The following is a 14,465-nucleotide window of genomic DNA, read 5'->3' as shown; positions in this document are numbered from 1 at the left end:
TGATATTTGGCAATGATGTAGCTTAAATAACACATAAGCTATAGAAATACTTGCTTGTACTCGCGAGTGATATCGCGTGGCACAGCTAGTATTACACATTTTACACTGATTCTTATTTTTAAACTCGAAAATTGATATAATGATAGCATTGTTATTGTGCGTCACTAACGACCCAACCCCGTACTCAGGACACGTTCGACGCCGGGCTGGCCGCGTTCGAGCACGAGGGCATCCAGAACATCACGGCGCTGAAGGAGCAGCTGGTGGGCGCGGGCCACGAGCAGAGCGCCTCCATCGCCAAGCGCCACGCTGACGTCATCGCGCGCTGGCAGCGCCTGCTCGCCGACTCGGCCGCGCGCAAGCAGCGCCTGCTGCAGCTGCAGGACCAGTTCCGCCAGATCGAGGAGCTCTACCTGACCTTCGCCAAGAAGGTAAGTACACACACACATGTACAGACAGACAAACTACGCCATATACAATTGAGCTTTACCTCACACACACACCGCCGGACAACGACGTACGCACGGGCAGAACTAGGGGTTCTATCTACCTGACCTTCGCCAAGAAGGTGCGTACACACACACCTCTCACGTGATAGCGCGCTGGCAACGCCTGCTCGCCAACATATGTAACTAAAACCGTGTACCTGACGTTCGTCAAGAAGGTACACACACACACATCGCCGGACAACGACGTACTCACAGAACGAAGTGCTCTAATGGCCGCCAAAAAGGCATACTCCACATGCACAGATATACACATACACTCCGCTTTGTGGAGAAACTCTACCTCAGCTTCACACGCAAAATGGACACTTGGCGTGTGTCGCGAAATAGCGCTTCTACAACATTCGTCAAAATGTAGCGTCACACACGCTCCACTCGACACTTTCCCGTCAGATAAAATACTGCAAACTATATTAAAGAGAAGAAGTGATCCAACTTTTCTCTTCGTTTTGAAATCCTGAACTGGATTAAGTAAATTTCAATTTATACTTTATTAACTGTAATTTATCTATGTGTGCAGGCGTCAGCATTCAACTCGTGGTTCGAGAACGCAGAAGAAGACCTCACGGACCCGGTGCGCTGCAACTCCATCGAAGAGATCCGCGCGCTCAGGGATGCGCACGCGCAATTCCAAGTAAACAGATTTTATTTATCAAGATAACTAACAATCTTTTATTCGTGTGAACTTTTGGAAATGTTTTCTAGTTATTTTTCTTTAAACTTCAATTTATTTCAGTACATAGCATGTTACATTTTTATTATTTACGTAAATAAGATAGGATCACAAATCTAGTAAATCCGTTTTAAAAGAAAATTATATTTCATGCCAATTCGACTACAAGACAAACAAATAATTTTCAATAATCAAATAATTTTAAAAGACAAGACAAATACAATATTTTCCAAATTCCAGGCGTCACTATCATCAGCGCAAAGCGACTTCGAAGCTCTAGCAGCTCTGGACGAACAGATCAAGTCGTTCAACGTCGGCGCCAACCCGTACACCTGGTTCACTATGGAAGCTTTAGAGGAGACTTGGAGGAATCTGCGCAAGATTATCGGTAAATATATGTTCTAGAACTTGAATAAATAACCTATTATTGTTTGCCTAGGTTTGTGAAGGGAAATTTGGTTTTTAGGTCTTAAAGTTTGGGATAGGAACGTGAGGGAATCTAGAATAGACAGATTGTTCGACTTCCAATTTAGGTCAAATTCTAAAAAAAGTTAATTTCAAAATTAAGTGTTAAGTTAACCTGCAATTTATGTCTGTAAAACACATATGCTCAAAAATCTATCTGATTAATGTTTTACTAAACCTTACTGTTATAGTTGAATGCCAAACTGAGGCAGTTGTAATAGACTGAACTTAAAAAAATATTTCGGTGTTAGATATCGAGGAAATAAATAGACAATAAATAAATAGACAAATAAATAAATAAATATACAAATAAAACAATAAATAAATAGACAAATAAATAAATAGACACAGCTAGTCTAACAAAAGTTATTATTTTGTAGCGGAGCGTGACGTAGAGCTAACCAAGGAGGCGCAGAGGCAAGAGGAGAACGACAAACTGCGCAAGGAGTTCGCGAAGCACGCGAACGCCTTCCACCAGTGGCTCACCGAGACACGGTAACTATGGGATTGAGTTTGTAACTACCCTCATTTTTGGGAAAAAAATGTTTGATGGAAAATGTTGGGGGATGTTAAGGGGTAGAAGTAATTTGGGGAGAGATGTAGTTTGTGATTGGTCAATACTGTTGGCGAACAAAAAAGAAATATTTTCTGGGAAGGAAAATTGTTAAAAATCAACATTTTTTGTTAAATCTTGCTTTTTATAATGTGAAAAACAATGCAAAAAAAAAACATCGCTACCCATTGCGAAATTTCTGAAAAATGTCTGTCAAAAATATATTATCATGTATTGCTGTTCTTAAAACAAAGAATCTATCAGACAGACAGCATAAATACTTTAATAGTATAGATATACATTTTTTTACAAATGATTCATTGCTTAATATACAGGTACCGGCTGCTAGGCTGGGACGGGTAAAGTACTTGATTGACGCGTGGTCGTTGTTGTCAGGAATGGACAAACGAGCTTACAAGCTTACACCTTTCTTTTACATGTTTTATGAATGTTTAACACTCGGAAATAACTTGATTCGGTATATATGTGGAATTTGATATGTTCCTGTATAGTAAATGTGATTGAAAGATTCTGTTGTTTCAAATTGTTTTGTTTTATAAACTAACTTTTAGGTTTTAGGTCATTTGTGATTCGTATAAATTTGATAATATTAAAGCATCCATACTTATATTGTAAATGCGATAGTAGCTAAGTCTATCTGGTTACTCAATCACGCCTAAACTACTGAACCAATTTGCATGAAATTTGGTATGGAGATATTTTGATACCCGAGAAAGGACATAGGCTACTTTTTATTGCGAAATATGTACCACGGGCGAAGCCGGGGCGGACCGATAGTAGTATATATGTATTTAAAAATATTTATATTATACAGTCTTAGGCCTCACCTTTTTAAATCTATTGGTGGTGCTTTTGTCGCAGATCGCATTTTTATACTTATAAAATCAAAATATTAATTTTTTTCATTATCATTTTATAAAGAAGTGATAGTCGGCTGAATCATGCTATAATAAAAACATCATTTAGTGTGTGTACATACTGACAAATACCATTTCATTATTTCTTTTAAATTCACACATTCATCTTGAAAACTAAAATTTGATTAATATTACCATATCATATCGTCTTGATTACTGGTGTGTGTATTTTTTATAATGTGACTCTACGCGTGTATAATACGCATGTATATACAAACTCCTATATATGGAATAACCCACTTTAAAAAAGTAATCTGTATAAATTTTTCATGCTTATGATCTGATCCGGCTCGAAGGACCATATAAAAAGTTGCAAGATATTATTATAAAAAGTAACTTTTGATTCCTGCGATACGATGTTACTATCGTCAAGTTACAACATTGTTCCATTTGCCATATCATTCACAAATTGATTTCCAAAACAGTTTTAGTCAATAAATTAAAGATAAATAAGTTTTGCTTGCTCATTTGTTCTCGTGTTCTCCCTAATGTGGTGTTATTCCATATCCCCACCGCTACAAAGACAAACATACAGGCATATAAAACATATATTTCTACACAGTACTTCCATGATGGAAGGCACGGGCTCGCTGGAGCAGCAGCTGGCGGCGCTGCGCACGCGTGCTGGGGAAGTGCGCGCACGCAGACAGGACCTGCGCAGGCTTGAGGAGCTCGGTTAGTTTATATATGATAATATATGGTTTTCTGGGCATACTTAAATTTGTTTAATCGTTTGGATTTCGCAATTCTAGAGGTATATTTGAATCGTAATAATATAATTTTATGTTTTACCACCGATTCATACATTTACGTACATTTTAGAGAAGGTTGTTTTTTTTTGGATCCATTTAGTGGAGGAACAATGTCGCTACTTGTCTTTCTAAAATCATTCAGTTTATGTTTATTGTGAAAATTCTTTAGGCTTGTTGAGAGTAAAATTTCAAGCTCGCGCCATGGCAATACCGTCACGTTATGGAATAAGGCGACGATTTTGGTATCTTTGAATAATGCAAAAGAAGTTTCACTTCTGACACGTGTGCTCGGCACACACGCTTTTATTTTCTATCTTTTTTTTTTGTTTTTATAACTTGATCTTTTCCTATACATAAGTTTTACTTACTGTCTAATAAGTTTTAAGACAGTTTTAATTTGATATTTCTTGTGTTGTTGCGCAGGCGCTGCGCTCGAGGAGCACCTGATCCTGGACAACCGCTACACGGAGCACAGCACGGTGGGGCTCGCGCAGCAGTGGGACCAGCTCGACCAGCTGTCCATGCGCATGCAGCACAACCTCGAGCAGCAGATACAGGCGCGCAACCACTCGGGTGAGAAACGTTGTATAATATATCCTCTTAGGATCATAATATGTTTTGGAAAATCGACGGCAATCGTCTATTTTGCGTAAATAAAATGGATGAAAGGGAAGGAAGGTGTGAAATCACCACCAGCAACTAAAGAGGGCTTCCAAATGCTCCATAGTGATCCTAGATGCCTTGCTTTTTATTTAACATTTTTCGGACATTCCATAATGAAGACTTCCGCCTCTGTTCTTCTTCTGTCTTCAGTAAAGTCTTCATGCGTGCTCTGCGTCACAGGCTATCAAGGAATGTCCACATTTTTACTAAATTATTATATTTTCCCAATTCATTTTGTTTTTTTTTTCCAGTGGAAAATAATATATCTGACCTAACTTAACACCTGTAAATCCATTATTTAACCGATATTAATGTTGCAGGCGTGAGCGAGGACGCGCTGAAGGAGTTCTCGATGATGTTCAAGCACTTCGACAAGGACCGGTCGGGTCGGCTCAACCAGCACGAGTTCAAGTCGTGCCTGCGAGCGCTCGGCTACGACCTGCCCATGGTGGAGGAGGGGCAGCCCGACCCGGAGTTCGAGGCTATACTTAGTGAGTATATTGTTGACAAAGTAGAGAGAGAGAGGGAGGAGATTTATTTTTTCTAAATAGTAAAAAAATTCGTTTTGTTGTCAAAAATAATTTGAAAATGCATATGAGAAACAGACTTTGTTGGAAATCATAGCCATGATAGTCTTGTATAAGAATTATTATAGAAAGCGTAGCACGATTAAATTCATATTTTTAATCTATAAACTAATTTTTTGGTCATTTTTTTATTGGCAATTATACTAATCCAATATTATTATTATCACAGACATAGTGGACCCGAACCGCGACGGGCAGGTTTCCCTCCAAGAGTACATGGCGTTCATGATCAGCAAGGAGACGGAGAACGTGCACTCGTCGGAGGAGATTGAGAACGCGTTCCGAGCGATCACTGCGCATCAGGACCGCGCTTATGTCACCAAGGAGGAGTTGTATGCGGTGAGATGACAGTTTTTTTATTATTTTTTAGGGACATGATTTTGCCGATACGATACCGATACCGATATTTGTAGTCATGTATCGGCGATACCGATACCGATACCGATATCGATGGCTTGGTAGAAAAATAAATAGTGAATTATGCATAAAAAGTTACCAACATTTAACAGAGACTCAACTGTTAATCGTATTCTTTTAAATAAAAATGCCAAATCAAAAAACAACAAAACTATTTATTTTACAAAGTCAGTTAAACTTTAAGTAATACACATACAATCAGTATCTAATAAAAGTTTACTATTGGTAGAGTTTCTTCAGAAAACAAAGTGCGCACGCGCGGGCGGCCTCCCGCATCGTTCATTGGGCGCGGATTTTTGAATTGTTTGATATCGGTATCGGTTGTTTTATTATCGGCGATACCGATATATCGGCTTGCCGATTATATCGGCCGATATATCGGTATCGGTATCGTTACATCCCTATTATTTTTAGTCTTTTTTGCAAAGAGAATTTAGAAATAGGGTAAAATGCAAAAATTTTCTTGTAAAGTTGCTCCGTTAGTATGGGAAAGATAGCGAAACAAACAAATACATAGCTGTTATGTGTATTAATAAGGATTAAATTTGTTTTATCTGTTCCTTATAGCTGGTCAATAATAAATAAAGTGTAAGAAAAGTGTCATAATGCAAAGGATATAAATGACGTTATTTCTTTTCAAACTCCAAACGTTTAACAATTTATTTGTTTTTACTCACTTTAGAAGCACTTTGAAATCATCCCAATACATAATATTATAAATAACTTATAAACGAATATAGATTGAACGAAACTAATAAACACATGTTCATTGCAGAACTTGACGAAGGAGATGGCGGACTACTGCGTGGCGCGCATGAAGCCGTACGTGGAGCCCAAGTCGGAGCGCGCCATTCCCAACGCGCTAGACTATATCGACTTCACTCGCACGCTCTTCCAGAACTAAATATATTAAACCCATTTATCCACACATATATTCGTCTTTTCATTGCCACCCCCTCGCTATAAGCTTTGCGCAATATCTTGTTTGAGCCGCGATTAAGATATTTGCGGATAATTCGCCGTGAAGTTAGCTTCGTGTGTGAAGTTCGCGTGGCGTTTAGCTTGCATTTCCAATTCCAATCAGACTTATATAAGATACGGTCTTCAATATGAAGATACAATTATACTGTTAGTATACTTAGTGTTGGTGTGTATTCCCTTCCTCTGAATAGCAGAGGAATCAGAAGCTGCCTTCGACGTTTTTCTTGCGTATATTCGTCTGAGTATTTTCATGGTGCATTTACAATAGCAAGCTATATAATCGTAACTTATAAATTATATTAAATATTATGGTAATATTGCCTTGGCTTTAGATTCTATTTATTTTTTGTATTCCATTGACTAATAAATTTGTTTACCGTCACTTTGTGTATTATTTCTTATCCACTCCTTATAGTAGAGAAGACCATGGGAGATCGACCTGCATCGATCTGATAACTGGATGATTTTTTATGAAATATAATTTACTAGCTTTCCGTCCGTGGGATTTTCGGCATAAAACCTATCCTATCTGTTAATTCATGTAACACTATATGTATGCTAAATTTCATTGTAATCGGTTTAGTAGTGTTTGCGTGAGAGTAACAAACATACATACACATACATCCATCCTCACAAACTTTATAATCACTTGCCTGTAAAAATAACAAGTTTATATTCATTAAATTTTCAGAATTACAAATCTGAGTGTACACATGAAGTCCCTAAATACAACGTTAAAAGTTTCGTTTAGGGAAAATATGAGTTGCGTTTGACAAATAGAGGACGTCATAATTTTAACACTAAACTATACACATATAACAGCTCGTGTTTCACCGGTCAAAGCTATTGTTAACGTTAAAAAAACTCAGAAGCATAAGGACTGTTAAATGAATTTATACCAAATAATAAAATTGAAGTCTTTATTTAAATATTGAAATTACCTATTCTTACTAAATGCATATATGGAAGTCTACACACACTGTACATATACCAAAATAGTAATTTTTACAATTTGACTGTCTCTCTGTTTTTTACGGTTTTTCTCAGAAACGGCTTTGACGGAACGGTCAGTTTTAGATAGCTGTTGTTTTATATGGAGTAACCTAGGTTCTATTTTTACCGATTATCCCACAGGAACCCCACATTAGGAATAAAAGGAAAAATTCAAACTTGCAGGTAAAACCGCGGGGCGCAGCTAGTCAAATATAAAATGAGATAGGTATTATTTGAATTGAGTCTTTGATAACTTTGCTAAAAAAATCTGATAGCGCAACCCATTTCGCTGTTATTGTTAAATTTGACATTATCCTTAACAATCTTTTAAATAACTTGATAATTTACGCTTATGCAAGTGTTCTCATATGTAGGAAATAATTATCGATTAAAATCACAATACTACATGTAAATGTTATATAATCTTTATTATTGTGGTTAATTTATGGCTCATAATATGAATATTACTTGCTCTGTGTAATATGAGCCATACCACACCAACCACAATAATAAAAAAACAAGTCAATAACTGCGTTAAAAACAACCGACTTCAAACTTGCACTTACAAAATTTACAAATACCTACAGACAAAAATGCTCATAAAATAAAAACTACTGGGCCTATCCGAATAAAATTCGACACCATCCCGCATCGAACTAAAAAAGAATCACGTAAATCGGTTCAGAAACCTCGGAGAAATCGGTGTACATACATAAAAAAAAAGAAAAAAAAAACATACCGGCCGAATTGATAACCTCCTCCTTTTTTTGAAGTCGGTTAAAAAAAACTACTGGGCCTATCCGAATAAAATTTTTATGGGACCAATTCGACACCATCCCGCATCGAACAAAAAAAGAATCACGTAAATCGGTTCAGAAACCTCGGAGTAATCAGTGTACATACATAAAAAAAAACATACCAGCCGAATTGATAACCTCCTCCTTTTTTTGAAGTCGGTTAATGAAAAAGGCAAGGAATATATTATATTCCGTGCCTTGTGAACCTAGATGTGAACAATCTATCACGTCGGAGAAGGAGTACTTAGGATCTTAGACTATTATAGATTTTTATAACTTTAAATGAAATCAATCTCAATCCTTATAAAATAAATGCTTAGGTACTTAAACGAATATGTTATAAAAGATCACGCGATATCTGTGACGGCCACATCAGGAGATGTACCTATCGCACGGCAAATAATTCGCAAGGATGTTCGCTCTATGTGGAACAGCCCATTGCAAAAGTTGCATTTAATTCAGTTTGATATAAAACAGACGTTCGGATCGGGGCTCTAGGTATCATTTATTCATTTAAATTCATCTTAATTTCCTAATCATGTTTTGTGTTGAACTTTTTTTAACATTTCAAAATATTTCATTTTAGGCTTACTCAAGGTTTATGCAGGTATCCACTACCACTAGCGTGTGAAGTTTTGAATGCAATTGTATAAAAAAATAACGAATTTATCATCCCCTTGGATGATATAGGAATGTATAATTATGTATTGAATATGTATACTATGTACCTACTGGCAATAAAAAATACAGGAATAAAAGGTGGAAGGCAATAAAACAAAGATATAAAATCATCCATTGTTTAATAATATTTATAATCTACATTCAATTAAAAAAATGCTATTCTAAAATTTAAATTCCAATACACGATATTCTCTCATAAAAATCACATTACAATTAGTAGGCGGACAGCAAAAGTCCCCCGATCATAAATAAAAAATCGAAGCTATACGATTTATTTTAATTATTATATTTCTATTAATAAGTTAAATATATTGCATCTTTAGTTTGGTGCAAGTCTAACTATAATTTACAAACTAAAAGAATTAATATTATTTTCATTATTTACAATTTTTTTACACTATCTTTGAGCTAGAACCTAGCTAGCTTTGTAGTTAGTTCATTACTGGGTTTTATCAATATGCGAATATAATAAAACAAGGTAAATTTCGGCTATAGTTATTTGATGTACGAAAAAACACAACACATGCCTGGAATATCGTCGTCGTTTGAAAAAAAAAAATATTAAGTGTCCATTAATAGAGGTAAAAAAATTAAGCCAGAACATTTAGTCGGTATTTTATATAGCCAAACCAGAACTACCATGGACCAGAACTACTATGTTAATTCTACATGAATGGTAAATATTGCAAACATTTAAAGATCTTTCTATTGAATCTAAACAGAGTGTCTCATTTAGATTGACGACATACTGGGCTGTGCTTTGTCACAAGTAACTCTGTTACAATATTGCTATCACTAACACAGTTCACATTTTCATACAATCTCCACGAACATATCTATAGCAATATGCCAGGAAGATATCTTATTCCAAACGTGTTTAGGCACTAAATCCATCATAATTCCACATAAAATCATATCCTGGCTTGTTGCAACATCCTGAACTCTTCTGGAGACACATGGGCCTTAAGTTTGTCGAGTAAACTGTCTGGTAGCGAGGAGTTGGCTGGTTGCAAGTGTTTGAGAGATAAGAGCTCCTGGACGGAGGGTCGCGCTCGGGCGTTGTACGTGAGACACCACTTTAGAGCTGATATTAGTGATGGTGGTAAATCTGAAAAACAATATTTTTATTAAAATCTGTAGATATTTAGACCTATGGTTAGACCGTGATTGCATGCTTCTGATGAGGATATGATAATTTTACTTTTTAGAATATTATACATTCTGTGGGTTTGCATCAGATAGCGTGTGATGTGGGTTCGCATCAGATAACGTGTGATGTGGGTTCGTATCAGATAGCGTGTGAGATGTGGGTTCGTTGATACAAAGCGTGTAGAATGAGCGCGTGTCAGATAGCGTGAGAGATGTAGGTTCGCATCAGATAGCGTGTGATGTGGGTTCGCATCAGGTAGCGTGTGAGATGTGGGTTTGTATCAGATAGCGTGAAGAATATGCGCGTGTCAGATAGCGTGTGATGTGGGTTCGCGTCAGATAGCGTGTGATGTGGGTTTGCATCAGATAGCGTGTGATGTAGGTTTGTATCAGATAGCGTGTGAGATGTGGGTTTGTATCATTATAGCGTGTGAGATGTGGGTTCGCATCAGATAGCGTGTGATGTGGGTTCGTATCAGATAGCGGATGAGATGTGGGTTCGTATCAGATAGCGGATGAGATGTGGGTTCGTATCAGATAGCGTGTGATGTGGGTTCGCATCAGATAGCGTGTGATGTGGGTTCGTATCAGATACCGTGTGAGATGTGGGTTTGTATCAGATTGCGTGTGAGATATGAGTCGTATCAGATAGCGTGTGAGATGTGGTTGCGTCAGATGACGTATCCGACAGATCTATGCATGATTTATGCCACGGAACATCGTGTGGAATAATATGAATTATGTGTGCGTATAATGGTCTTAGTATCTATGTAGCGTATACTTACGCGTGGCTGGCGGATATTCTATACGATGGTTGGGGTCGATGATGGCGGCGAGTTTCGCGAACATGGCTATGTGGCTGAACGGTGTGCGCCCGTACACCATGCTGTATAGAATGCAGCCTAATGACCACACGTCCGACTTGAACGAGATCTGCAAAACAGGAGATGGTGGTTATACTTAAATAAGGTCAAACTTTTTACAGTCATGTGTTTTCCGTTTTTAGGAACTTATGATTATTTTTTTTTTGATGAAACCGACATTTCGAAGAATCAAAAGTTTGAAGACCAGTGCAATCTATCAACCCACACTTAGCTCAGTGGTGGAGTGTGTGCCCTTTATAGGAGGCCGTGTCCCTACTCATATATGGGCTATTTATATGCTGATAATAAGTGTTTGTACGACTACTACTACCCTTACCTTTATATTGTTACTGTTGGAGTACCCGCCGGCGCCGCCCATGAGCGCCTCGGGGCTGATGTACGAGAACGTGCCTGCAGCTTGGGAGCGCACCACACTCGTCGCGTCTCCACTGATAGCCGACGCTATGCCAAAGTCGATGAGCTTCAGCCGCCCGCACACCATCAGGAAGTTGGCGGGCTTCAGGTCCGCGTGGATAACGCCTGAACATAAGATGGAAATTAGTATTGTTTAAAATAATAAGATAAATTTGATAAATTACTGTAGAAGACAGATCACATTAAAGTTAAGAGAAGAGAATGATCAAAAACATTTGCCAATTAATTTATTGAGAATGATCAAAAACATTTGCCAATTAATTTATTTCACACAGAATGTCTGGTTCCAGTAAGTTTGTCAAGAACGAAACATTTTATATTTGAAACCACGCATTATACTCATGTATTAAGATAACAGATGGTAGGCAGGTCCGTATCACATACGCACACACCACGCACCGTGCTCGTGTATATAGCTGACGGCCAGCAGCATCTCCTCCCAGTAGTGCAGCACGAGCGCGGGCGGCAGGCCGGCGCCGCGAGCTCGCATGAAGGACGATAGGTCCGTTTCCCCCACTTCTAGCACCAGGCGGAGGAATTGGTTCGCACGGTCGTATTCACTGTTGAGTGAATTGTATATTTTGTAAACATGTGATTGTGAAAGGATAATAAGTTTAAACATGTTTATGCAGGCATGGACTTGACTAGTTCACAAGTATGTGTAACTAAGGGACTGTTTTTAAATAATTGTATTTTTTCTTTACAATTTATAAAATTTAACCTCTTTTAGACTGTACTTGTTTATAATTTTTAATATTTTAATATTACACAACTATGTTCATTTAGTCAAAAAGTAAATGAAGTGGATCATTTGCTTCACTTTATTCAATCGCCAACATTACTTACTTATTTAGGCAACAATTAAAAACATTACTCACTAATCATACAATCGGATGACTCTGTCGGAGCTCTGCAGCTCTCTCAAAAGCCGCACCTCATTGATGTAGCCCTGCGCCAGCTCCTGGTCAGTGCCAAGTGATACGCATTTCACTGCATATTCACATGATGTACCCACTTCTAATACCTGTGGGAGATAAGGGAATAATCAAAATTCTACAGTCTATCTATTTTGAGTATATAATAATTTATAACTAGATTTCTGCTCACTGCTTATTGCAATAAAAACCCCCATAGTACCATTTTTTGGGATTTACGGAATAAAAGATGCCTATGTCTTATTCTGGATCTTTAGCTTTACCTATATACCAAATTTCATTGTAATCGGTTCAGTAGTATTTGCGTGAAATAATAACATCCTCACAAACTTTCACGTTTATAATATTAGCAGAATATTATATTTATTTAGTATTTACCTTGTACACTTCACTGGATCCTCCAGTTCCTAATTTTTTAATGAACATATATTTTTTGTCTTTGATACTTGTTGTTTTAAACAGCACTTTAGAGTTAGTAGCGCCAGGGTGAGCAGCGATTCCCTGTGGGTAGGATGGTGTGGCTGCGTAAGAGGCTGGTAGCTGTTTCCTATTCATTGGTGTCTCGGGAACCGGCGCAGGCGCAGGCGCGGGCGCGGGCGCGGGCGCGGGCGCGGACGCTGGTTCTGGAGGTGGAGGATCTTCCTTCTGTTTTTGGCGAAACAATTCACATCTAACTTTATCTCTGTTCTGTAATACAGGCGGCTGCGGTATCTTTTTAAGACTATTCTTTGCTGATCCTGGCGTAAACCTTCTGATACCAGTCTTTATTTTTGGCGTAGCTACTTTATTTTTCCGTGCACTGGATTGTGTCTTCGCCATTTCCGGCGTCTTTATATGCGCCGAACTTGATTTTTGTTCGGGTACCTCATTCGTGATCTGATGCTTGAAAACGTTTTGATTTTTTCTTTCGGAAGTTAAAAATATTGATTTAGCTGGTTTTTGTACACTTTGAGACTCTTTTATTGTGAGCGGACGGTAAGATATATAATTCTCATTACCGTTTTCTTTATTACTTTCATTCTTTATTATTTTTCTCTCAGAAGAGAAAGTATTGGCGTTTTTGGAGATTTTAAATTGGGGAGTCGAATGTTTGTTTGCATTGTTGCTCGATGTAAGTGCTTTGGTTGCTGCAGTTTCACAAAATGAATCACTATCGTCGGATGTGTAACTGGAGTCCGGTGTATCTATTGTATTATGATTCTGCAGTGGCATTAAATTAGCCAGTAAGGCCGACATAGGCATCGGTGTAAATTTTATACTGTTTGATGTTGATTCCGTATTTCCACTCATAATGACAAATGTGCTTGAATCCCTAATTTCCTAACCTTTTTCGTGAACTTTAATTACTACAAACATTAAGCGATTTTAAACAATTATCATTGACTCTAAATAAATCACAACACAATAAATTAATCCGTTGAAAAGTTTTGAATTCATACTTTACGGCCATAAACAGTAGACTCTTATTATGACACTTGACAAATGCGAGGTTTAATTGTCGTCTATGGTAAAATCTTGATTGCATACACAGATTACATAGCATATATACAGGGTTACAGGAAAAGTCGATGTAGATCCGTTAAGGGCATGTAGTACACATCATTTCTGAATGATTTCACTATGTAACCTCCCATCCTAAACTTAACCGTTTTCGAGATATTCGAGTTTTAATTTTTTTTATGAAAATGCCCAATTTTTCGGCTATTCAATTGAATATTTTGAATTTTTTTGACTCTTATGATTATTTTTTTGGTTTTTTACATGAAGAATGAGATGCTTAATTACCTCAATGACTAAAATTGCACGTAAAATAACTAAATAGGTCATTGTAGACGATCGAAACTTAAGAAAATAAGTACAAATTATAAAAATATATTTTTCTTTTCTGGATATCTCAAAAAATTATTATGGCACTTGCTCTGCAGATGTGCTTAAAAACATCGACATTTTATCAGCTATCCAACGAGGTATAACAACCTATGGTTGTATTTAAACTCATAGAAAAAAACACAGTTGAAAAGGTTCAGGTAGTAGGTCTAACGGGTCCCTCGGCTATTGTCCTTCAAGTTAATCCGGT

The 14,465-nt window shown here is 37.4% G+C and overlaps 2 protein-coding genes across 2 annotated transcripts in view; one reads left to right on the top strand and one right to left on the bottom strand.

Annotated features, from left to right (window-relative positions):
* The window catches only part of LOC123705723 (spectrin alpha chain), a 38,375-nt gene extending 31,458 nt beyond the window's left edge, over positions 1 to 6,917 (top strand). The window contains exons 37-46 of the mRNA XM_045654691.1: positions 189 to 431; positions 1,027 to 1,140; positions 1,420 to 1,567; positions 2,025 to 2,139; positions 2,533 to 2,556; positions 3,698 to 3,810; positions 4,311 to 4,460; positions 4,871 to 5,041; positions 5,307 to 5,476; positions 6,330 to 6,917. Coding sequence (XP_045510647.1) covers positions 189 to 431; positions 1,027 to 1,140; positions 1,420 to 1,567; positions 2,025 to 2,139; positions 2,533 to 2,556; positions 3,698 to 3,810; positions 4,311 to 4,460; positions 4,871 to 5,041; positions 5,307 to 5,476; positions 6,330 to 6,458 — 1,377 coding nt within the window. The 3' untranslated portion in view covers positions 6,459 to 6,917. The remainder of the gene's footprint in view (positions 1 to 188; positions 432 to 1,026; positions 1,141 to 1,419; positions 1,568 to 2,024; positions 2,140 to 2,532; positions 2,557 to 3,697; positions 3,811 to 4,310; positions 4,461 to 4,870; positions 5,042 to 5,306; positions 5,477 to 6,329) is intronic.
* A 2,191-nt stretch (positions 6,918 to 9,108) lies between these two features.
* Positions 9,109 to 13,890, bottom strand: LOC123704687 (dual specificity protein kinase TTK). Its single transcript, XM_045653113.1, has 6 exons — positions 12,767 to 13,890; positions 12,332 to 12,477; positions 11,853 to 12,013; positions 11,356 to 11,558; positions 10,941 to 11,088; positions 9,109 to 10,114 (listed from the first exon to the last, which is right to left on the bottom strand). The coding sequence occupies exons 1-6, from the start codon at positions 13,676 to 13,678 to the stop codon at positions 9,918 to 9,920; spliced, it is 1,767 nt and encodes a 588-aa protein (XP_045509069.1). The 5' UTR covers positions 13,679 to 13,890; the 3' UTR covers positions 9,109 to 9,917.
* Between the last annotated feature and the right edge of the window lie 575 nt (positions 13,891 to 14,465).

Source organism: Colias croceus, chromosome 2 (genome assembly GCF_905220415.1).
Source record: "Colias croceus chromosome 2, ilColCroc2.1".
In the NCBI taxonomy this organism is placed as follows: domain Eukaryota; kingdom Metazoa; phylum Arthropoda; class Insecta; order Lepidoptera; family Pieridae; genus Colias; species Colias croceus.
Note: the sequence above shows the minus strand (reverse complement) of the source record. Positions and strands in the feature narration are given on the sequence as shown.

What these genes read in the sequence shown, in the direction of transcription:
- LOC123704687 (XM_045653113.1), bottom strand. Translation starts at nt 13,678, where the DNA reads ATGAGTGGAAATACGGAATCAACATCAAACAGTATAAAATTTACACCG. An exon ending in CAGCTATATACACGAGCACG is followed by an intron (nt 11,559 to 11,852) that starts GTGCGTGGTGTG and finishes TCTTATGTTCAG; the next exon opens with GCGTTATCCACGCGGACCTG. An exon ending in AGAATATCCGCCAGCCACGC is followed by an intron (nt 10,115 to 10,940) that starts GTAAGTATACGC and finishes ATTGTTTTTCAG; the next exon opens with ATTTACCACCATCACTAATA.